Source organism: Podarcis muralis, chromosome 13 (genome assembly GCF_964188315.1).
Source record: "Podarcis muralis chromosome 13, rPodMur119.hap1.1, whole genome shotgun sequence".
In the NCBI taxonomy this organism is placed as follows: domain Eukaryota; kingdom Metazoa; phylum Chordata; class Lepidosauria; order Squamata; family Lacertidae; genus Podarcis; species Podarcis muralis.
In genome coordinates, this window is record NC_135667.1 from 37,527,751 (window position 1) to 37,552,053 (window position 24,303).

Consider the following 24,303-nt stretch of genomic DNA (forward strand, 5'->3'; position numbering starts at 1 on the left):
AAAGGAAGCAGTAACTTTGTGCAGTACAGTACGCAATTTGTGGCATTAAGCCACATTGCCCCAAGATAAAAGTGGATGGTGCGCAACTAAGTATTACCCAGAAGTAAATGGGCCTAAGTTATTCGTAGAGGGCAATTCTGTCCGTGGCTGCTGGTCACAATGGCTGCTTGCAGCATCAAGTGAGGCAGTGTGCCACTGCTAGGATTACAACTGCTTGTAGGCTTCCCAGAGTTATCTAGTTGGCCATTGTGGGAAATACGATGCTGGATTAGATGGGCTTTTGATCTTACCCAGCGGAGCTCTGCTGGAGCCATACTTGCATAGATGGAACAGCACCTCAATGATCACAGGGTCCTGTCTTGTCCCTGCACACCAGTTACAATCTTCATCCACTGTGGTTTGCAATGTAAGTTAACACTCTGACATAACTTACAATTACCTTGCAAACCAAAATCTGATTGAAGAAGTGGGGGTGGGGAGGCAGTATTAGCATAACTGTAGCTACCCTTTTATTTATAGGTACCACAATCACCCTTTTCTTAGGTAATTGCACGGCTCTTCATTTCTACCCAGACACCTTCAGCTTACTCACACACATTACTCACACAGTAGCTTTTATTCTCTTACGGCATAAGTCTTACGCACATCCTAATGAAGCCCAAGTAGCTATGGATTTCTTCTTTTTCATTTGTAAAGCATTTCTGCTCCGCATTCTCTCTGCAGCCAGACAGGGCGAAAATGTCACTGTGGATGAATGAATGTAAACTTCCCCTTAGGTCTCGCTCTACCCAGCCTGTAAGACCAATGGAGCAGGAAACAATACATATTAAGACAAGAAAGGTGGCTGGGAGAGTAGGGATCGTTTGCTGGATACTTGCTGGGTTAAGACTTTTGAGAAACGCTTCGCTTGTCCCCTCCTGCGCAAATATCTCAGGCTAGATCATAGGGGTTGACTTTGAAAGAGACATCACTTATCAGAGCACAGATTCCCTGGAGGGAGTGAAGGGTGCTCTTCAGCTGGCAGAAGACCAAACTGAGCTCACGTGGCTAAGTGTTTTGTAGCTAGCCAGACTGGGGTGGAAGAGGGCCGTGCTGTGGCTTGAGTGGATTTGAAAATGACTGGACGGAAGGTGATTTTTTGCCCAAGGATGCCAGAGAATTGTGACTGGGCTGAGAAGAAGGGTCAACTCAGAGGGAGCAATAAGGCAATCCCCTTTCGAGTTACGCAGGTGGGAAGGCTGCAGCTCAGTGGTAGAGCAACTGCTTTGAATGCAGAAGGTCCCAGTTTCAACCCCTGGTGTCTCAAAGTAAGGCTGGGAAGATTTCTACCTGCTAGTTGTGTAAGATTTCCTGGGAGAGCCACTGCCAGTCAGGGCAGACAGTACTGTACTGAACTAGATGAACCAATGGTTTGACTCAGTAGGAGGCAGAATTCTAAGCTTAAGGCATTCTGGTGCCAGAAGCAGAATGTTCAAGCAGTATTCTTCACTCTCCCCCTTTCCTTGGTGGTAAACATTTAATGCTATCTAAATCGAGATGGCTGCCCTGTGGTTCTCCCTGGCCCATTGGCTGTGCTAGCTGGGGCTGATGGGAGTTGTAGTTTAACAGCATCTAGCGGGCCACCCCTGAACTCGGTAACTGATCAGCTGCTGCCCTTTCATGGGTATCTGAAGCATGTTCTAGGCTGCCTTGCCCTAATGATCAGTAGGAAGTCAGTCCTAGAGATGGGGCAAAAGGTTTGGTTATGCTGCACTTAACTGCCCTCTTGGGAGGGACACCAAAGCAGAAGAAGAGGACAGGCTTGGCATTTACCGCCTTGTGATGAATGGAAGAATGGTTTGGGGCTGAGTCTTGGAAGAAAAGGGAGAGCTGTCATAGGATCTGCATGCAAGGCAGATGCTCTACCAGTGAGCTATGCTCACAATAAAACAAAAGTTATGTAAGAATTACACCTTTGTTGTAGCCTAAGAAATTAACATGTGTCTGCCCCTATCCCTTTCACTGTGGATCGTCAGCAAAATGAAATATAGACACCTAATGAAAGGGGATCCTATAAAGACGGACAGATGGATGCTGACAACTCCTTTGCTTCTGCCAGTTGTAGCCTGGAAATGTATTTACAGTCCCCCCGCCTCAATGCGCTAACAGTGTTCCCTTTGATGCCCTGATTCAGAAGCGGGTGGCTGATGGCGTTCCCTTATTTATCCCCCGCTCTTGCTATTTGGGACCGGGTCGCTCTGGGCATGTTCCACTGTGCGCTCCAACAGATGTAACCCAAGAACGCATTGCTGTGATTTCATGGAGGCATCTTCATGCCAGGGCCTCTTTGACTCACAGAAGGGTAGCGGCGTGTGACAAGGCAGAGGGAGAGGGGAGTAAAAAGGAGCAGAGGAGGGTAGGAGGGACTGTTTCTTCCTGGATGGACTGAGCCCTCAGCCAACCAAGCAAGGAGCAGAGCAAAAGGGTGTGTCTGTTTGTCCGACTGTCTCCTTGCGACCGAGTTCATGTGATGCCCCCTTATTTTCTGTCCTGCCATGTGCTCTGCCGGCAACCCACTGTGACTTGCCCCATCCCAAATTTAATCACAGCTGTCTTTCTCCTCCAGCCTCCTCTCTAAAAGTGATGCGAAAGGTTCTCTCCGTACCCAATGTACTGTCTTTGGGTTCGAAAGCCAAACCAGAGACCGGCGTTCGGGCTAATTGGTATTTTGGGTTTTGCTTTTGCAGAGCCTTCCAGTTAAGACAATGAGGTGCAGGGCTAAGTCAGGTTGGGGTGTGGGGATCGGTCACTTGGATAGGTAAGGTGGGTCACACTTGGGTTACGAGACGTTTGCTGGGGTTTTCCGAGTTGCCCATAGGCCCCACGCCATCTAGCAGTTCCGAATTGGGGACAGTATGGGGGGTATCCCCATGGTGATGCTTCTCCTTGAGGTGGGCCCTCTCCCGGATAGCGGCAGGGGCAGGGGAGGGCGGCGGGGTGTATGGGCAGGTGGTAATGTGAATGTACTGCCCTGTCTCCTCGCACTCTGTCTCACGGTGGTAGAAATAGCTGAAGTTGGAGACAATGACAGGCACCGGGAGGGAGATGGTGAGCACTCCAGCGATGGCACACAGGGAGCCTACAATTTTGCCACCTACAGTCTCAGGGTACATGTCGCCGTACCCCACGGTCGTCATGCTAACCACGGCCCACCAGAAGGCCGCAGGGATGCTGGTGAAGCTTGTGCCTTCGTGGTCAGCTTCGGCGAAGTAGACAGAGCTGGAGAACAGGATGACTCCGATGAAGAGGAAGAAGATGAGCAAGCCAAGCTCCCTCATGCTGGCCTTGAGTGTCTGTCCTAGGATCTGCAAGCCTTTGGAGTGCCTGGAGAGCTTGAAGATCCTGAAGACCCTCACCAAGCGGATGACCCTGAGGATTGCCAAGGACATGGCAGGCTGGCCCACGCCCCGCTGGCGGGCAAACTCCGTGCCGAGGGCTACAAAGTAAGGGATGATGGCCACGAAATCAATCATGTTCATGACGTTCTTGAAGAAGGCGGGCTTACTGGGACAGGCAATGAACCGCACAAGGAGCTCAAAGGAGAACCAGCAGATGCAAATGGTCTCAACGATGAAGAAAGGGTCTTCAGCATGGGACTTTTGTGGTGGCAGGTGATGTACTATGCTGCTGTTCAAACGGTGATGGACCATCTGTGGAAAGCAGGAAGGGGTGGGAGAAAGAGAGAGACGTTAAGGCATGATTGTGTTATTATGACTTATTAAACCTGAAAGAGTTCACAAAACTCTCTATCTGCGGCACGGCGAGAAATCTGGCTGTCATGCTGGACTCAAATATGATGCTTATTACCAAGCTACACTGCTCATATGTTTTTTTTCCTGATTTTGGTTGTTTGAAATTCTTACTCTGTTTCAACAGAATTATAACAAAAAATATCTGTATAGTACAAAGCATTAGGATCAAGGGAAAGTGTTTAGTCCACGTCTTCAAAGTAAGATGCAAGGACTTGCATCCCTGGATATATTTTGTGCCATTCTGCCAACCTTTCCCCAAAGACCACTGCATCGCCTCCTCCAACACAGAAAACGGAAACAAAGCCTGCCTGCCTTCTTCACATTTCCCATTAACACAATCACAGCTAAAACATACAATTCACATCACTACCATAGCATTCACACTAGTTCCATCACAAGGGCCGTGGCCGGTCCTCCATTTGGGCAGATGGGGCATCTGTCCATGGTACTACTGAAGGATGCTGATGGGAGTGCCAAGGAAGCTGTATCTTACACTACAGCAGGTGTAGCCAATGTGATGCTCTCCAAAAGTGGTGGACTGCAACACCCATCAGCCCCAAGCAGCATGGTCAATGGTGAGGGGTGATAGGAGTTGCAGGCTAAAGCACCACATTGCCTACCTCTGCCTGACAGGCTGTGCTGAGCCAACCTACAAGCATTCACAGTTGTGCCACAGCTGCTGCACTACGGTCTATCTTGCTAGTGCCAGGCAAATCCTTTCACATAAGTATCATAGGTGACCTCCTGCTACTTTAAAGCCCTAAATGGCTTAGGCCCCAAATATCTGGAAGTCTCCCTTCTTCCAGCACTATTGGGTGTTAAGATCAATTTGCTAGTTTCACCACCCTCAGAGGTTCAGGGGTTAGTGGCCCAAGAGGGAGCACTCTTTCATAGCCCCCAAGCTGTGGAATTCCCTCTCCACAGAGGTGCATCTGGACCTTCCTTGTATAGTTTCCATCATCTGCTGAAGACACACCTCTTCACCTTGCTTTTTGACACCTGAACATGGGCATAGCCAGGATTTATGTCAGGGGGGCAGAACCTCAGTTAGTTTTTTTAAATTGATTTACTTGATTGGGGGGGCAGCTTCCCCCCACCCCTGGCTATGCCCATGTACTCTAGCAGTAGTAGTAGTAATAATAATAATAATAATAATAATAATAATTATTATTATTATTATTATTATTATTATTATTATTATTAATACCCTGCCCATCTGGCTGGGTTTCCCCAGCCATTCTGGGCAGCTCCCAACAGATTATTAAAAACACAATAAAACATCAAACACTAAAAACTTCCCTAAACAGAATTGCCTTCAGATGCCTTCTAAAAGTCAGATAGTTGTTTATTTCCTTGACATCTGATGGGAGGGCGTTTCACAGCGTAGGTGCCACTACCGAGAAAGCCCTCTGCCGAGATATATATTGTTATAGATTTGTAGGTGCTAGAGCAGGGGTCAGCAAACTTTTTCAGCGGGGGGCTGGTCCACTGTCCCTCAGACCTTGTTGGGGGTCGGACTATATTTTTTTTGGGGGGGGGGAATGAACGAATTCCTATGCCCCACAAATAACCCAGAGATGCATTTTAAATAAAAGGACACATTCTACTCATGTAAAAACACCACACAGGTCCCACAAATAACCCATAGATGCACTTTAAATAAAAGGGCACATTCTTCTCATGTAAAAACACACTGATTCCCGGACTGTCCGCGGGCCAGATTTAAAAGACGATTGGGCCAGATCCGGCCCATGGCCTTATTTTGCCTACCCATGTGCTAGAGTTTAATTAAGGCTTGGAGTACTAAAACTGGGAAATAGCCAGGCTCATGTGTCTTTAGGATAGATCCATGTGTGTATTTAGGATAGAGCCATGTGTACCACAAGCTTCCAACCCTTAAATTAGCATATGTGAAAGACTAATGAAGTTAACTTCCTAAACTGTGTATTAGACACCTCGCCAATCCCTTAATTTTAAAACATATGTTAGAAAGTAATAACCCTTGAGATGATAGCCTGGGGTAATGGGTCGCTCACACAAGAACATCAAAGGAAGTGGGGCCTCTGTTAAAAGAGACCAATGCTTAGGTTAGGGAGGAGAGTAGGACGGGATGTGACTTTGGAAGCAAGGCAAGCTGCAGGGCACAGAGCAATGATGCTGCTGTGGCTAGGGGAGAAGCAGGACTTGCATGGAATGCTAATGCTCTGAGCCTCTCTATGGCAGGTTCAGGTTGTATGTGCCTCATTGTCCAAAAGGAAACAGAGACCCTTGTAAGTATGCTTGAAACTCCCTGGAATCTGAAACTGCTCAAAGATTGAAGGTGGCGTGTAACAACACTTACTAATACTACTAGCCTTCATTGGCACAAGGTATAATAACATTTTAGGCCCTACTCCGTTATCGTCATCAAAATCCATTTTAACTGTGTTAAATTGTATTTTTGAAATTACTCTTGGACCTCATGATGGCAAGGTAAGAAATCTACTGTTGTTGTTCATTATTATTTTACTTGGAAACCATCCAAAGCTACTTCAGGAGGAGGAGGAAAGCAACAGGCACAAGCTGACTTTGGGCAGTGGCAGCAAAAAAGAGCGACTTTGACCTATAAAAATAGGGAAAGCGGAAAGGAACGAAAGCAGGAGGAATGAAAAATGTGGAGCTAGGTCTAGAACACTAAAAAAGACAAAAACCTTTGCTCAGCAGATTTAATTGTGTCACTGCTCCCTGCTACCCTGTCTTCTTTTCCTAGTTTAGAAACTACATTCCACTGAATGCTTCATAATCCACCATATCAACACTGGCTAAGTACACATAATATATTTATAGCTCATGACCCCCCCAAAAAAAGAATCCTGGAAACTGTAGTTCCCCTCACATAGCTGCAATTCACAGCACCCTTATCCAACTACAGTTCCCAGGGCTCTTGGAATGTGTGTGCTTTAAATGCATGGTGTGTATGCAGCAACTGAGAAGTTCTCACTTTTCCCAAAAGACTTCCTCAACTTCCCCCCATATAATTCCTGTTCTGTACATGACACCACTGTTACACAATTTTTGTACCACAAAGAGCAGCTCAGGCTGTGCTTTCACATTGTACTCCATGACATCCTACGCACTCCATCCTGCAGATGACCTCTTCTTGGTTGTTCAGAATAATGGGGAAGCCGGGGACAGAGGTGGGCATGATACAGAGATTGGTGGGTTACAGGCATTGATTCTTGGCCATCACTGTGAGGTGCTCATTCATATATGGAGAGATGACAGAGTATAGTAGCTAAGAGACTTGGCTGTGAATCAGGAAGGAAGGAAGGGGAAGGGGAATTCTGTTCAGATTTTAATGCAAACCTTTCGTTTAACTGACACCTTCTCATATGCAAACCAAAACACAGCTAGCTTTCGAAATTTGCACTTCTTTGAATTTTGCATTGCACTTCTTCAACCAAACAGTGTGCATAAAAATTCATACGTTAGTGAAAAGAAATACAAGAATGTTTGCTTAAAGGTGTACATCAGGCAAAATTTAATACAAAAATGTGAATATCAAACAAATGTGGAAGATAGGAAAATGGGAAGCCAGAATGGGCAGATTCATTCTAACTGCAGGTCCCTGGTTGGAATCTTGCTACTGACACGAACCCATAGGTAAAGGTAAAGGGACCCCTGACCACTAGGTCCAGTCATGACCGACTCTGGGGTTGTGGCGCTCATCTCGCTCTATTGGCCGAGGGAGCCAGCATACAGCTTCCAGGTCACGTGGCCAGCATGACTAAGCCGCTTCTGGCGAACCAGAGCAGCGCATGGAAACGCTGTTTACCTTCCCCCCAGAGCGGTACCTATTTATCTACTTGCACTTTGACTTGCTTTCGAACTGCTAGGTTGGCAGGAGCAGGGACCGAGCAACGGGAGCTCACCCCGCCGTGGGGATTCGAACTGCCGACCTTCTGATCGGCAAGTCCTAGGCTCTGTGGTTTAACCCACAGTGCCACCCGCGTCCCGACACGAACCCACAGGCAAGCCACATTCTCAGCCTTTACAACCCCCTCTCTCTGCATCTGCAGTGTGGAAGACAATAATACTGACATTCCTGGCTTAAAGGGTTGTTGTAAGGATTGTAGCTAGACACACACAGGAAGCACTTTGAGCACTTACAAGTTGTATACTGGTGTTAAATATTATTTTATTACTGTTCACCCTGAATGCTTCAATTGAATTAAGTTGAGTGGAAAGCACATTTTGTTCTGAATGGATGGTATTTTGTTTCTAATGCTTTGGAATTGAAAAGCAATGCAGTGTACAGAAATGGTACATTCCTTTACTGATATGCATATACAAGAAAATGAGATGGAAGAGCTATTTATTTTTATCCTTTATAAGTTGGCAAGTGAGTTCTGTTAAGCAACTTAGGTCTCCTGTTCTGTTTCCACAGCTGGCCATTTCCCATCCTCGCTGGAAACAAGCAATTTGAGGGAATCAAAGCAATTTGAGGGAACCTGTGAAGAACAGATGAAAGTTCTGGGTACGTTTAGCTCAGTGAAGAGAAAATCCTGGCTGTGTCACTATTCCTTTAAAACATGTTCAAAACACCCACCCAGCCCAACAGTTTGTTAAGAGTTGCTGGGAATTGTAATTCTGTGAAGCGCAAACTACAGTACCCAGAATTCGGGGGGGGCGGGCGGGCACAAATGTACTTTGAATGTGTTTTAAAGATACAGTCTGTATGTAGCCACAGGGTAACTGTCTTCAAATATCCAAAGAGCTGTCAGACAGCAGATGGGAACAAACTTGTGGAAACTGCAAAGAAACAGATTTTGGCTAAGCATTAGCAGAACATTCCTTATGGTAAGAGCTGTTTGACAGTGGGACAAACTGCCTCTGGAAATGGTGAGATCTGCTTTACTGGAGGTATTTAAGCAGAAGATAAATAGATGCATCTTACAATGTAAATCCTGAATTGAGCATGGGACTAGTGTAGATGGCCTTGACGGTCCCATTTAAAACTTCATGATTTAGACCCCTTCTGAAACTCTATGATTCTGTGACTTGGGCTGCATACACACTATACATTTCAAGCACATGGCTTCTCTCAAAGAAACCTGGGAGTTTTGGCTTATTTAGATTGCTGGGAGTTGCAGCACTGTGAGGGGTAAATTACAGTTCCCATGATCCTTTGTGGGAGCAAGTAATCTACTTTGGGGGATTCTTTGGGGGAAACCACATGGATCCACAGTGGGGTAGGGAGAGAAGGGTCATATCAAAATGTATATATTACCCATTGGGAGCAGGGACACACACCAGCTTAGCCTATATATTCTCAGGGAGAATCAAAGCTGTTTCTAAAGTCTGGAGAAAAGCCGAATGTCAAGGTCAAACACCCCTCCCAGCTCTGTCCTCTGGTCAGCTCTAATTTCCTGGCTCGCTAATTTTGACTCCTGTTCACTATGTAAGAAGGACTTGTTTGCTTTGCAAGCAAGTGAGGTGTGTAGTGGGTTAACGGGAATTCTGTCTCAGATCTGTTCGGACTCAGAATAGCCCTGGACTAGGTCAGTCTGTCTGATGCCCATGTGTAGAGAGCATACTTAAGAGCTGCATTCAATGTTAGGCATACGCAGAGCATGTTTTAATGAACATGACTACCATGCGTCCATTCATTTCATTGGGCCTCCCCTGAATAGAATTTAGTTGCTTCACACTGGCTTAGATGCACGCAATGCTTCTTTACATTTGTGGCGGAGAGAACCCTGGAGGTCTCCAGAGAAATCCTGCATTTTCCACGCAAGCTGTGTCAATTCCTTAGTGCCTACTGTTCTCCGGACAGCTCAGAGTGGAATCAGTTCAGCTGTCAAGCAATCTCTAATCCAGCTATTGGGAGGCCTCAGATTTACTTCACTCTGGTCTACAGAGGGAACTGCATCAATTGCCTTTAAAGACCACTCTCTAAAACCCATAGCACATCCTACATACTAATAGAGAAAATATTCTCCAAGCTAGATCCTTATCCATCCGAAACAGCACCATCTCCATGCAAGAGGGAGACATCAACCTGTTTAGGGCATCGCAACAGTTTGCAAAAGTACAAAAAACCTTTTTTGGGGGGGGAATTCTAAAGGTGGAGCAAGAGAAAGCCCAGTTAATCAGTGGCATGCGGGAAATTTTTCGTAGGGGAACAGTTAGGGCCAGAGGTGCCAGTTTGCGAAGGCGATGACCAGGGTAATGTTGCACATGTGATGTCCCAACATTCTGACATCATGCGCATGAGCTTCCTGGGCTTTGGGAAGGAGGCACCAGTGTGTTGGAGGGCAGTGGGTAAAAAGGTAAAGGTACCCCTGCCCGTACGGGCCAGTCTTGACAGACTCTAGGGTTGTGCGCCCATCTCACTCAAGAGGCCGGGGGCCAGCGCTGTCCGGAGACACTTCCGGGTCACGTGGCCAGCGTGACATCGCTGCTCTGGTGAGCCAGCGCAGCACACGGAACGCCGTTTACCTTCCCGCCAGTAAGCGGTCCCTATTTATCTACTTGCACCCGGGGGTGCTTTCGAACTGCTAGGTTGGCAGGCGCTGGGACCGAGCAACGGGAGCGCACCCCGCCGCGGGGATTCGAACCGCTGACCTTTCGATCGGCAAGCCCTAGGCGCTGAGGCTTTTACCCACAGCGCCACCCCCGTCCCAGGGCAGTGGGTACATGCAGCTAATACTTGGGAGGCTTGGCGATAGCCTGGTGCTGTCCCAATTCACACCATTTTTGGTCCAACAGGAAATTAATTAAGTGACACAAACATCCTACCCACATTTGCCCTGGAGGAAACAGGATTGAAGTTGCCTTTGTTCTGCAATTTTATTATCCATTCTGACTCTTTAGAAGGCACAGGCTTTAGGCTTAAATAAAACAAATATTTGATCATGTAGAGGATCAAATCCTGCTGCCATTATGAGATTATGCAGACATATTGATCCTACTGATTTCCAGTGATTCAAACTGCAGATGTGTAGCTTGTTCCACTGTATTTAGCCTCTCCTTGATTGCAATGCACATATTTCTATACTAACCAGAGTGCAGAAATTGTGTACAGTATTTCTGGGCCTGATTTAAGGTGCTCAACCTAGTGTTTAAAACTCTGGGTGACTTAGGTCCCAAATATCTGAATGACCACCTCCTTCCCTACAGACGCTCTCAGAGGTTAAGATCAACAGAGGTGCATCACACACATTAATTTTACAGCTTTTGTGGTGTGCTGAATTCATGGGAGGGGGGAAGTGATGTACTTGAAAGGTATGGTGTGCATGCAGCAATTTGATGTCATTTAAATGGTGCCATGGGTGGGCTGCCTCACCCTTTCTGAATTGTAGGGCTGGTCTAGTTTGCCCTATAATCACACCAGCAGGCTGAATGCTGGTTCCCTTCATGCCTGAGGTGTGCTGCCTGCACTTAAAAAACATTTATTTTAAACAGCCATATAATATTGATCCTTCACCTTAAAAAGCAAACTAATGAAAACAGTTGAAAACTCCTCTGGGAACTAGGGATAGGGATTTTTCAGAGCTTATTATGTGACAGAGAAAAGTCTGTTGAGTATTGAATGCTAAGTGCATCCTCGAACTGGCCTCAGAGTACTTAAGACATTAAATATTGTCTTCCTAGGCTCTTGAGGGTTTAAGTCAATAGTTACAACACGAAAAGGGTAATTCACAAAGCTCCTTCCAGATCTGGAAGAAGGGTACTTCAGCCAAGGTGAGAGGAGGGTGAAACTGAAGGCGCTTCCAGACTGTCAGCATTTTGGGATGAGATTCAATTGCCTATCAGCACATTCAGATTCAGCGATTAAAGTTGAATTGCAGCTCTTGCGCAACAAAACCCCTTCCTCTTCCCCCCAAATCAGACTTTTTGCAGGAAGGAAAGTGATAAGGAAATGTACTGGAGAGTGTGGGATAACATTTGCTTGTTGCAATGTTGCCTAACCTCTCCAAAGACAAAACTGAATGAATGCTCAATAAATAGCTGACATCACCTCATCTCCTAACACAAACTTTCTGCAAACAATTCAGGATGAAGGCTTGATAAACAGGTCATCTAGGAAGCAACTTTAGCCTCAAACATATGGAAGTTCTTCATGTTTCAGAGGTCATCACGGCCTCACGAGAAAAGAGGGGAAATAAACTAAGGAGACTTCCAGATTGTCACCATTTTCAGGTAGTATTCAATCACATCCAGGTAAATTCAGGTTGCGAAATTATAGTTGATTGGGAGGTCTTGTGCAGCAAACCTGTTTCCTCAAGCGATTGGACTTTTTGTGATAAGGGCAGTGATGGGGGAATGCACTGGAAATTGTGGGGTAACACTGACTTTGACACAATATCATCTAACTTCCCCGTAAGCAAATCAGAATCAATGCTCAATAAATAGCCAACTTTCTCTAATTTCACTGCAAACAAATCAGGATGAATGTTCAATAAACAATTAACCAAACTGCAATCCAAACTGAGGCCACTGGCACAAGCCTCATCATGGCACAAAATCAGAGAAGCCAGGGATACAACAGAGGAATGTACACACTGTACACAGAAAACACATTGAAAGCACATGACTTCCTCCCATGAATCCTGGGAACTGTAGTTTGTTAAGGGTGGTTGGAATTATTATTATTATATTTATATCCCACCTTTTCTCTTGACTGGGACTCAAGGTAACCTACAGATAAAGTAGAAAAAGCTAAAACATTGCGGGGGGGGACCATCATTAAAAAGAATTAAACATCAATAGAATTAAAACTATACATATGATCCATTAAAATTACTAGTTCTGTAAGGGGATAAACTACAGTTCCCAGGATTTATTGGTGGGTCATGTGCTTTAAATGTATGGTGTATTCATAGCCATAGAACTGATACAAAAATCAAATTGAGCTGAATTTTCAATTCCAGATCCCCAACCTCAACATTTGAGTTTTACGGATGCTTTTAAACGTTAATCACACACCAGTAAATGTTACAGTAATTGCACTGGTTTTAGGTATGAGCTTGCTAAATTTACTATGCCCTTATTTTCGTTTGAGTGGCTCAAAACAACTGTTTTGGTACTGCTCAGGTTCACCTTAACAACTAAATATACATTGCTCTTCAGTTAGCTATGTGTATATATGTGTATATTAGGGGTGTGGGAAACTCCTACTCAAGGGAACCAGCTTGGCGCAGCAATAACTGTGCCTTCGTTTAACCCCCGCCGGCTGCCATCAGGGCATTACATAAAACGGCTCGGCTGAATATAGTTCCAAGTAATTAGCCTGCGGTGTTGATGGCTTTCTAGACAGTGGTGGTGACCAAAATAAGACAACAAACGCCACAGATATGTCAGCTTCTCAGTTTCCGAGGGGATGGGGGGGGTGCTGGGCTTAAGACTGTGAAAGGAATATCTTGTGAGTGACCTGTATAAGGGTTAACTGTGTCTTGTGCAAGGAAAACAGCCACCTCCAGGCTCTGTGTGCCCCTTCAGGAGAAGGAGTCCCACAATGGGCACACAGAGAGCCCTATATTAAATTTGTGGGAGAGGGCTTAGGTTCAAGCAGTTATGAAACACTACTTTTTAAGTATAACTTACACCTCTTGTCCCCGTCCCTTCGCTCAAGCTACTTACATTTTGCATGGCTGATCCCATACTACATAAAACAGTAACAGAAGATTTCTGGAACTTTACAAACTTTAAGATATCGCACTCACACGCACTTTCCCCCTGTCAATAATAGGAAAAGCCTTGCGGATGTTTTTAAAAGTTTATCATGATTTTATATTTGTTCTAATCCACTTCCACCTTCTGAAAGGCCTGTATTTGATACATTTTGCTATATTAAAGGTAAAGGGACCCCTGACCATTAGGTCCAGTCGTGGCCGACTCTGGGGTTGTGGCGCTCGTCTTGCTTTATTGGCCGAGGGAGCCGGCGTACAGCATGACTAAGCTGCTTCTGATGAACCAGACCAGCGCACGGAAACGCCGTTTACCTTCCCGCCGGAGCAGTACCTATTTATCTACTTGCACTTTGATGTGTTTTTGAACTGCTAGGTTGGCAGGAGCTGGGACCGAACAACTGGAGCTCACCCTGTCGCAGGGATTCGAACCGCCGACCTTCTGATCGGCAAGTCCTAGGCTCTGTGGTTTAACCCACAGCGCCACCCGCATCCCTCTTTGCTATATTACACTGTGACTAAATCAGTAACAAATTGCTACTCCATTTTTTAAACAGGTTGCGTAAATATGAACTGGTTACTTGTGTTCGGTCTTACCTACTTCTTGAGGTTGTTGTGAACCTAAAATGGAGGAGAGAAAATAACCACGAATGCTGCCCTGAGCTCCTTGGAACAACCGGTTTTGTTGTGCTGGGTTCAGAGCCTTGGGGGCACTGCAACATTGATGTGGAATGGAAGGCAAGAGGAGTGGGGGCGTTGAATTTTGGCATTGCTGAAATTTTGAGACCCTAAGGTCCACCACTGCTTGGAGGAAGGGTATGTGGAAACATAATAAATATATACGAAGTAAAAATAATCTTATGAGATAGGGCTACTCTAAAAGAGAGTGGGTTGGATTCAGACTAAGTTAGTAGCACTTTAGTTTTATTGAAAACATTGGGAAGCTTGTCGTGTCCAATGCCCCACTGATTTCAGTGGGACAGGGATGGGCAACCTGCAGCTCTCTTGATGTTGCTGGACTCCAACTCCCATCAACCCTATGCTGATGGGAGTTGGAATCCAACAACATCTGGCGGGCCACAGGCTCCCCATCACTAGACTCAAGCTTGACTAACATAGTCTGGATCAACCCCAGTTATTCGCCTGGGTAAATGTCTCTGGGTTTCCTGCAGCTCAATTCCCAAGAGACTGTGGTTGTATTCTGATTTTCCAAACCCACATACAGGCCAATGTGTTCTTACAAGCAATCACACCAACAGTCTCAACCCCCACAACTCACCTAAACCCCTGCTCTGTTTTTTCCACCACACCAGGCACTGTATAAGCCTGTTTTTTTTATCCCCCAGTTCAGTCCATAAACGCAGAAGAACCCCAACCCTGAGCCCCCCAGTTTAGACAGCTGCTCCACCAACACCCCCTCCATGGGGTTCTCCAAGGTCTGGCACCTGATATCCTTTAACTGGGGATGCCAGGATGGGTTGTGGGACACCCTGCATGAAAAGCATGTGCTCTACCACCAGGATCCAGCCCCTCCCTGCATATGTTAGGGAGTGGTCAGGGCCCTCTGAGTTACCAGATGCATATATGTGTATGATGAGCATCTAACAACACTCAGTTTGTTCATTTCCTTGAAATTCAGATCTTTAAATTGCCCAAGATCAGCATGTGGCTCCAAAACCCTTGATTGTTTGCACATGTGATACTTAAATTGTTGGGCTGGGGTTTTCTTTTTGCATTTGCCATATCTGTCATTTGTATTTTCTCTACACCTACACAAAATAGAACGTGCATTTTTAAAGAAGTCTGTCTTCCACTTTCTACCAAACAAAGTTTATACAAAGAGTAGACCCATTGAAAGTAATGGTCCTAAGTTAGAGACATGTCCATTAAGTTTAATGCGTATACTCCCAACAACATCCCAATATGTACACTAATAATACAAAAGGCTCAAAAGTGATTTTAGTGTCATGTGCAAAACTACTTCAATTTAGCTATTCTTTCCATCCTGTTCATATAAGGTGCTATATTGTATACACACTGGGTTGTATCCAAGTAAGTATCCTACTCAGAGTACGTCCAGTGAAATTAATGAAACTAACTTAAAAAGGTAAAGGTAAAGGACCCCTGACAGTTAAGTCCAGTTGCGAACGACTCTGGGGTTGCAGCACTCATCTCGCTTTACTGGCCGAGGGTGCCGACGTTTGTCCACAGACGGTTTTTCCAGGTCATGTGGCCAGCATGACTAAGCCGCTTCTGGCGAAACCAGAGCAGCGCACGGAAACGCCGTTTACCTTCCCGCCGGAGCGGTACCTATTTATCTACTTGCACTTTGACGTGCTTTCGAACTGCTAGGTTGGCAGGAGCTGGGACCGAACAACGGGAACTCACCCCGTCGTGGGAATTCGAACCACCGACCTGATCGGCAAGCCCTAGGCTCAGTGGTTTAGACTACAGCACCATCCGCATCCCTGAAACTAACTTAGTCATGCCCATTAGTTTAAATGCTCTGAGTTTGACTAAAGTTGGGTGCAACCCATTTACCTGGAGAATTAAGCCCCACAGAACTGAATGGGGCTAACTTCCAAGTTGACACTGTTCAACATGCAGTGGCGTAGCGTGGGGGGTGCAGGGGGGGCTGGCCGCACCGGGCGCAACATCTGGGGTTAGGGCAAATCCACAGGTTAGGGGGCACAAATCCACGGGTTAGGGGGGGGCAAATCCACGGGTTAGGGGGCGCAAATTACTTGCCTTGCCCCGGGTGCTGACAACCCACGCTACGCCACTGTCAACATGCAGTTCATCCTGTAGTAAAGTAAGTGGTCATGTGATTGCTCACGATGCAACTCAGTTACAGCTTACCCCACATTTAAAATGTCACTGAAACCTTTGAAAGAGGTTGGTGTTATAGACACACTCAAGGCATGACAACCACGTTCAAAGCACATTCTTTGCCTTGAATAATTGTGGGCACCATAGGTTACCCCTCAGAGTCACAATTCCCAGCAACTCTTAACAAACAGCCATGCCCAGAATTCTTTCATGGAAAGAATGTGCTATGGATGTGCTTTAAAGGTATTATAGTGTGTACATAGCCTTTAGTCACATCCAAACTGTGCATTTAAAGCATGTTGCTCCCCACAGAGAATCCTGAGAACTGTGATTTTTTAAGGGTGCCAGGAATTGTAGCTCTCTGAGGGGTAAACTAATGTATGGTGTGAATACATTTGTGTTAAAGTACACAGCAATATAAGAAAGATGGGGACCAGAGGAAGGAAAAGGAGTGAAAAGGATAGGGAAAAGGGAACATACATAAGAGACTAGAATGCATATCTGCTTTTATTTTATTTATTTTATTTTATTTATTATAATCTTTTATCTTTCTCTTTATTTTTATTTTATTTTCTGTAAAGTAGGTGTATGTAGTAAGTTTTGCAATGTGTGATGTATATATTGTATTGTTGTGTAAGTTAATGTTGATGGTTTAATAAAGATTTTTCTGATAAAAAATAGAATGCATATCTGTTATTCCTCTTGGATATGAATAAGGTGTAAGGGAGAGATACACTGACTGGGTTCATACCTTTACATGCTGTTTTATCATGGGGTTTTTTTGTTTTTTGTTTTTACTTGATCTTATTGCAGTTGTGAAGCAGGTCATAGTCAATAAAAGAAACATAGAACATAAAGGAAGCCAGCCACCTTATACCAAGTCTGACCACTGGTTCATCCAGTTCAGCAATGGCCTGGTTCATACAACACGGTAAGTTCAACTATCACTTCCTGGGCCTGTGCAACTGTGTGGGCTCTTGGAGAGGAGCTCTTAGCTGCTTTGCGTCTTCCTAGACCTTTTTAATGCCGCACTCAGCTAAGGCAAGGTTTGCTGTTGCATGTCATTCAAACCAGGACTTGGGGTTAAGTTCTCTCCTCACCAGTGTTCAAAATTCCCCAGGTGCCAGGCACATTTTGCAACTGGCGCGGGTCCAGTTGTGACCACGTGGAGATCTCTGAATACCAGGTTGGCAACCGACATCTCCATCTGGCTGACCCCTCCAGTTTTCTTAAGCAGGTAAGCAAAAAGGTAAAGGTAAAGGACCCCTGACCATTAGGTCCAGTCGTGACAGACTCTGGGGTTGCGGTGCTCATCTCGCTTTATTGGCCGAGGGAGCCGGCGTACGGCTTCCGGATCATGTGGCCAGCATGACTAAGCCGCTTCTGGCGAACCAGAGCAGCGCACAGAAACACCGTTTACCTTCCCGCCGGAGCGGAACCTATTTATCTACTTGCACTTTGACGTGCTTTCAAACTGCTAGGTTGGCAGGAGCAGGGACCGAGCAACGGCAGCTCACCCCGTCGCAGGGATTCAAACCGCCAACCTTCTGATTGGCAAGTCCTAGGCTCAGTGGTTTAAACCACAGCACCACCCGCGTCCCTAGGTAAGCAAAAGAGCTTATTTATTGCAGTTATATGCCATCTTTTTCTCCAAAGAGTACACTGTTCACCCCCCTCCTCAGTTATTCCCTACAATGACCTTGTGAGGTAGGTTAAGTGGCTTGTCCTTCCACAAGACACCTCAAGCACCTATCCAGACATTCATTAATTTCTAGGTTAGATTTTCCTTTGAAATCCATGACTAGAAATAAATGGGTGTGGAGATGTTCAGGATTTTGCTTAAAGGTTTTAATCATAGCTGCTGTCTCAGAACAGAAAGCAAAAATTTGTGTTGGTAATTGAAACGAATGCTTACTTCCATTAAAAAGAGTCAAAACCTCACCTCACTGAAATATGGAATTGTCAACTGTAATCAGTTCTCAATTAATCACTTAAAAGCAAGAACACTTATGTAGTAAAAACTTTTCATCCAGGCAGAAGGGGAAGAAAAACCCTTCCAAGCTGCATTATGCACCAGGTATCTCATCTCCATGGCTAAATAAACTTTTGTCATTTGCAAACGATTGGCTCAGCTACCATATATAGCTGGTGACCACCAGCATTTTAGCATCCGAGGGGGCTGGTATCAGCAACAGAATATTCTCAAACATTGCAGCTGCTCTGCAAGGGATGTGAAAAGTCAGTTTGACTAGGCACTTCAGGACTGATGGAGAAAGCAGAGGTGGGGTGCTGGCTAATCAGACAGATTATAAAGACCAAGAGGTGGGGGAGCTAAACATAGGAAGCACAGAGGAAGGGCGAATGAAAGAAGAGATCATAGGAACATAGGAAACTGCCTTATATGAAGTCAGACTATTGGTCCATCTAGCTCAGTATTGTTTTTTGATGCCTGGCAATGGCTCTCTGGCATTTTAGACAGGGTTCTCCCTTAGTCCTATGTGGAGATGCTAGGGATTGAACCTGCAACCTAAAGCAGATGTGAAACTACCACTAAACTATGGGCCTTCATGCAAAGAAAAAAATAAGTTTGCTGAGAAGGAGGGACCTGAAAGAAGTATAGATGGAGAAGACTGGAGCCTGAGAGAAAGGTGCAGGGAGGGGGCGTGCAGCAGGGAAAGAGGAGATGACAAGGAGAAGTGTAGCTAGAGACTAACTGTCCACAGGCTCCAGGGACAGAGGAGGCTGGGGGCTGTTGAACCATGGGGGCAAGATGAGGAAGAAGGTCCCTTTCAGTACAATCCTATGCAAGTATATTCAAAGGGAAACCCCCCTAAGTTCAGTGGGGCTTACTGCCTACAAAGGCTGCAACCTTATACAGCACAATTACCTGGGAGCAAGTTCCACTGCACTTAACGGGCCTTGCTTACGAGTAGACACCGCAGTGTTAGTGCCCCATTACACCCATCTGCCAATTTTGACGACTCCTTCCTTGCAAGTGTGTTGGGGGAAATGTACAAAACAGCAAGTTTTATTGTGAAACTCCCCAAATTTAGGTTCCAGAATTTAAAAAGGGCCCAAAGAGAACTGGTTGCTCTGAAAGAAGAAAATGGCTTCTCTTTGCAAAATGTTATTGGAATTAGGACGCAGCTGTTTCTATTGGTGATGTAGATGCTTCCATGCTTGCACCGAAACAGGTATCAGGTAAGGGTGATGCATCATCTGTGTGATGCAGTCCATGATGTGGAGGGGCAGTGGGGGCTCTGCATGGCAGCGTGCCCCACAGGGATTCCCCTCTTGGCCTCAGAAGCCAGGTCCTTTTGGCCTTTAAAGCTAGAAACATCACATCAATTATCTCCTGCTGCCTCCCCTCATCCTGCTGCTGTCAGGATCCCTTGATAGTGAACACAGCACCAGGGGTGTTAATCCAGCCCACCTGCTCATGCCCCCTCCCACCCCCTGCCAGCCGCTGCTGCAGAGCCAGCAGCAGGTTAACGCCAGTCACACCAGCAGGAAGGCAGGCGCCAGAGAAATCTTGCTGGACAGCCAATTAGGGCGCCTAGGCTATCTCTGAGAGGATGGGGATTTGCAAGGTATGAGCAGAAAGTTTTTAGGAACGATGCACAGTGGTTATAAAGAGGATGGAGGTGGACAAATTAGTCAGATTCAAGCTGTGTACACGCTCCCATTTACTCTGTATCCAGTGTGCTCCCACCAATTATTTGGGAAGTGGTGTGCACAATGTCAGCCACAATCCATATCTATCCTGTCATTTCTTATGAAATACTGCATATAGATATGTCCCCCCCCCAAAAAAAAGAACCCCAAACTAAATTTGATCTGCATTGAGAAAAAGAACAACCTGGCTGCATTTTAAGCTGGTAACTTACATATGGCTGTTGTGTTGTCATTTTTTAGTTGAAAAGGGGGGGAAAATCATTTGGTATTATCAGTTGCATCCAGACTCAGTTAGCTGTACTTGCGTCCCATTAAAATCAGTGGGACAAGTTAGTTACAAAGTCCCATAGATTTCCTGGGAATTAAACTTTCAGTACAACTAATTGTTGTAAACTGCCCCAAGTGATGTGTGAACACTAGAAGGCTGAGGTATAAATCCTTATGCAAATTAATCAATAAATGCTTCCAACCACAGCAACGACAGTTCGGTGTTAGTTTTCATCACTGAACAGAGTCTTATGTTTTGAAATAAGTCATCTTCTGCCTGATCACGTGAAGGAATTTGCTTAGATCAATTGAAGGACCAGAACTACCAGACACATGACTGAAAAAGAGCACACTCCATTTGAGAAATTCATTTGCTGTGTTGTGCAATGTTCCAACAAGAAAACAAGAAGAGCGTAAGTTAGGAAAGAGGAACCTATGGCCCTCCAGATACTGCCAGATTCTAACTCCCATCAGCCCCAAGCAAGCATGGGCAATTGTGGTGGGATGATGAGCTGCTTGTGCGTAAAATGCAAGTCCCTCAGAGTTTGATCAGGTTTTCAAACCTCTGCCTGTGACGGAGCCCCTCCGGCATGGCTGCGTCAATCGCTAGTAGAATCCGAAAGTGGTTGCTTTCGGAAACGTTTCCAACATAAAAGCTCTTTCACGGAAACACGTCTTCTGGACTCTCTGCGTGACAGTTTCCGGCGAGGCGTGGGTGTCCCTATAGGAGGTCCTGAGACCTCTCCACTGTTTTCGCTGGAAACGTCTCTGAGCCACCCCTCCGACTCACTTTCCCTGGAAGTTCCTGCTCGCCCCCTACTGGTTCCCTCTTCAGCTGCTCCGTCTCTTTCAACCTGAGGGAGCCTTTGCACCTCCTGTCCTTCCGATGGCAGTTCCCTGACATCCACCTCCCCTCCAGGGCCCCCTTCACCCCCTCCCGTCTCCTCCCCTCCGGGCTGGGAGGAAGTAAAACCCCTGAAAGAACCTTCCTCATCGTCCGAAGTTTCGAACACTTCCCTCCACCTGCTACTGTCCCTCGTCTCTCGATACTCCTCGTCTTCGGAGTCTATTCCCTCTTCCAACTCCGACTCCGTGAATCCTTCCATTTCCTGTTCCTCGTCGGTGGTGCCGAAGTACTCCCTCCTAAACCTTTCTACCGGCTGTGGTTTCCTAGGGAATCTTTGGTGGAACGTTTCTGTTAAAACCTCGTCATTGACCTCCCCTGCAGTCACCCAGGTGTTTTCTGACTCCGGTTCCCCTTCCCACGCCACCAAATACTCTACCTGATTTCCCTTCCACCTGGAATCGAGGATTTCCGCTACATGGTTGCTGCGTTCCCTCTCTTCCAAGGCTGGTCCCCTGACGTGCTCCCCTTCACGTCCCCCCCTGTATGGTGACAGTAACGACCTGTGGAACACTGGGTGCAATTTCATGTGGTTGGGTAACCGGAGTTTGAAAGCCACCGGGTTGACCTGCTGAATGACCTCAAAGGGTCCCAATCTTCTGGGCCTCAATTTCTTACAACCCCCTTTGAACGGCAACCCTTGGGTTGACAGCCACACTTGATCCCCCACCCTTATGGTTTCACCTTCCCTTCTGTTCTTGTCTGCCTGCTTCTTATATTGTGCCTTGGCCCTTTCTAAGTTGAGCTGGAGCTGATGATGGATCGCTTCCATCTCTTCTACAAAATGTTCAGCCGCTGGAACGCTCCATCTCTCCCCTCCCTCCCCTGGAAATGCCCTGGGGTGACACCCGTAATTAGCCAAAAAGGGGCTCATCCCTGTGGACACATTCTCCGCATTATTGTAGGCAAATTCTGCCAGCGCCAACTTTTCGACCCAATCGTTCTCTCTGTCATTGACATAACACCTCAGATATTGTTGAAGAATGCCATTTGCTCTTTCCGCCTGCCCGTTGGTTTCAGGGTGCCGGGCCGTTGAAAAATTGACTTCCACGTGCAGCAAGCTCATGAGCTTCCTCCAGAACCTGGAAGTAAATTGTTTGCCGCGGTCTGAGATCACCCTCAAGGGAGCCCCGTGCAACCTAAAGATGTGTTCTACAAACAACTTCGCTGTTTCTTCCGCTGTGACTGCATGTGAGCATGCTACAAAGTGGCACATCTTTGTTAACAGGTCTACTACTACCATGATGGCTGTCTTCCCCTTGGACTTCGGCAGATCCGTCATAAAATCTATTGATACCGCTTCCCAAGGCCGTTCTGGTGTGGGTAATGGTTCTAATAACCCTGCCGGCGCCCGTCTTTCCCCTTTGGCTCGCTGACATTGGTCACACCCTCTTACATACTCCCTTACATCTTCCCTCACCTTGGGCCACCAGAATTCCCTGGTAACCAACCACATGGTCTTGTGTTGCCCAAAATGTCCCGCCGTGGGGCTATCGTGCAACTGCTTGAGTACTCTCCCCCTCAATTCACCTTCGGGTATATACAGTGCCCCTTTGTAATACAATGCCCCATTTCTTTCCTCAAAACCTTCGGGGCTCTCGCCCTCCCCCCTGAGTCCTCTGAGCTTATCCTGGGCATATTCATCATTTTCCGTTTCCTCTACCAGTTCTCGTTGCCCCACCAGCGCCGCCCCACACACCCAGCGGTCCTCAGGGATGACATGTCTCTCTTCAATCGCCCCCTCCCCCTCCCAATACTCTGGTTTGCGTGAGAGAGCGTCCGCCCTGACGTTTTCTGGACCTGGCACATAACAAATTTCAAAGTTGAATTTAGAGAATTCCTGTGCCCATCTCACTTGTCGTTGGTTGAGCACTCGAGCTGTTCTCCAATACTCTAAATTCCTGTGGTCGGTGCACACTTGCACCTTGTGTTGTGCCCCAATTAATAAATGTCTCCACCTCCGGAACGCTTCGTGAATGGCAAGTAGTTCCCTGTCATACACCGTGTAGTTCCTCTCGGATTTATTCAGCTTCCGCGAGAAGAAGGCACACGGTCTCCACTCTGACATACTCCTCCCCGGTTGAAGAAGTACCGCCCCTACCGCCCGGTCGGACGCATCGGTTTCCACTCTCATGGGTTTTCGTAAATCCACATGCAGAAGTTGTTCTTCCGAGGCGAAAGCCCTTTTCAGTTCTTCAAATGCTCGCTCCGCCTCCGCCGTCCAAACAAATTTCTTCTTGCTGCTGAGGCAGTCGGTGATGGGCGCCGTCAAGTGGGCAAAGTTCTTGATGAACTTCCGATAAAAGTTCCCAAACCCCAAGAATCTTTGCACATCCTTCTTGGTCTTCGGTGTCTTCCATTCCAGTACCGCTTGGACCTTGCCTGGATCCATGGCCAATCCCTTGTCTGACAAGCGGTACCCCAGGAATTCCACCTCCTTGGTATGAAACTGGCACTTCTCCAGTTTCACCCACAGCTGGTTGGCTTGCAGCCTGCCCAACACTTCTCGAACGTCCCTCACATGCTGCTCCTCATCCTCCGAATACACCAACACGTCGTCTAAAAAGGCCACACAGTTCTTGTAGAGCAAAGGCCCCAGAACGTGGTTAATAAACGCTTGAAAGCACGCGGAGCCTCCTTGTAGACCGAAGGGCATAACGAGGTATTCAAAGGCTCCCAAAGGGGTGAACATGGTGGTCTTCCATTCATCTCCCTTCCTTATGCGTATCAGATTGTACGCCCCCCGCAGGTCCAGCTTTGTAAAAATCTTTCCCTTCCTTACCCTGGTCAAAATGTCATCAATTCGGGGCATAGGGAAAGCCAGGGGTTCCGACACTGCATTCAAGGCCCTGAAGTCACACACAAGTCTCGGCTTATCTGTGTTTTTTTTGTCCACAAAAAACACTGGGCTGCCCCCCACCGCTCGGGACTCTCTGATGAAACCTCGCTTCAGGTTTTTGTCAATGAACTCCCTCAGCTCCTGCATCTCCCTGTCGGACATGGCGTACAGCTTGCCCACTGGGAGTTGGGCCCCAGGGAGTAGGTTGATTTGACAGTCAAAGGGTCTATGCGGCGGCAGTTTGTCTGCTTCCCTTTCGCTGAATACGTTGCTCAGATCTGCGTATTGCGGGGGCACCTTCCCTCTGCCCATTACTTCCATCCCGGC

General features: G+C 46.6%; 1 protein-coding gene across 1 annotated transcript in view; it reads right to left on the reverse strand.

The window, feature by feature from the left end:
• Window positions 1–363: 363 nt before the first annotated feature.
• The window catches only part of KCNA7 (potassium voltage-gated channel subfamily A member 7), a 30,506-nt gene continuing 6,566 nt past the window's right edge, over window positions 364–24,303 (reverse strand). The window contains exon 2 of the mRNA XM_028703141.2: window positions 364–3,689. Coding sequence (XP_028558974.2) covers window positions 2,808–3,689 — 882 coding nt within the window. The 3' untranslated portion in view covers window positions 364–2,807. The remainder of the gene's footprint in view (window positions 3,690–24,303) is intronic.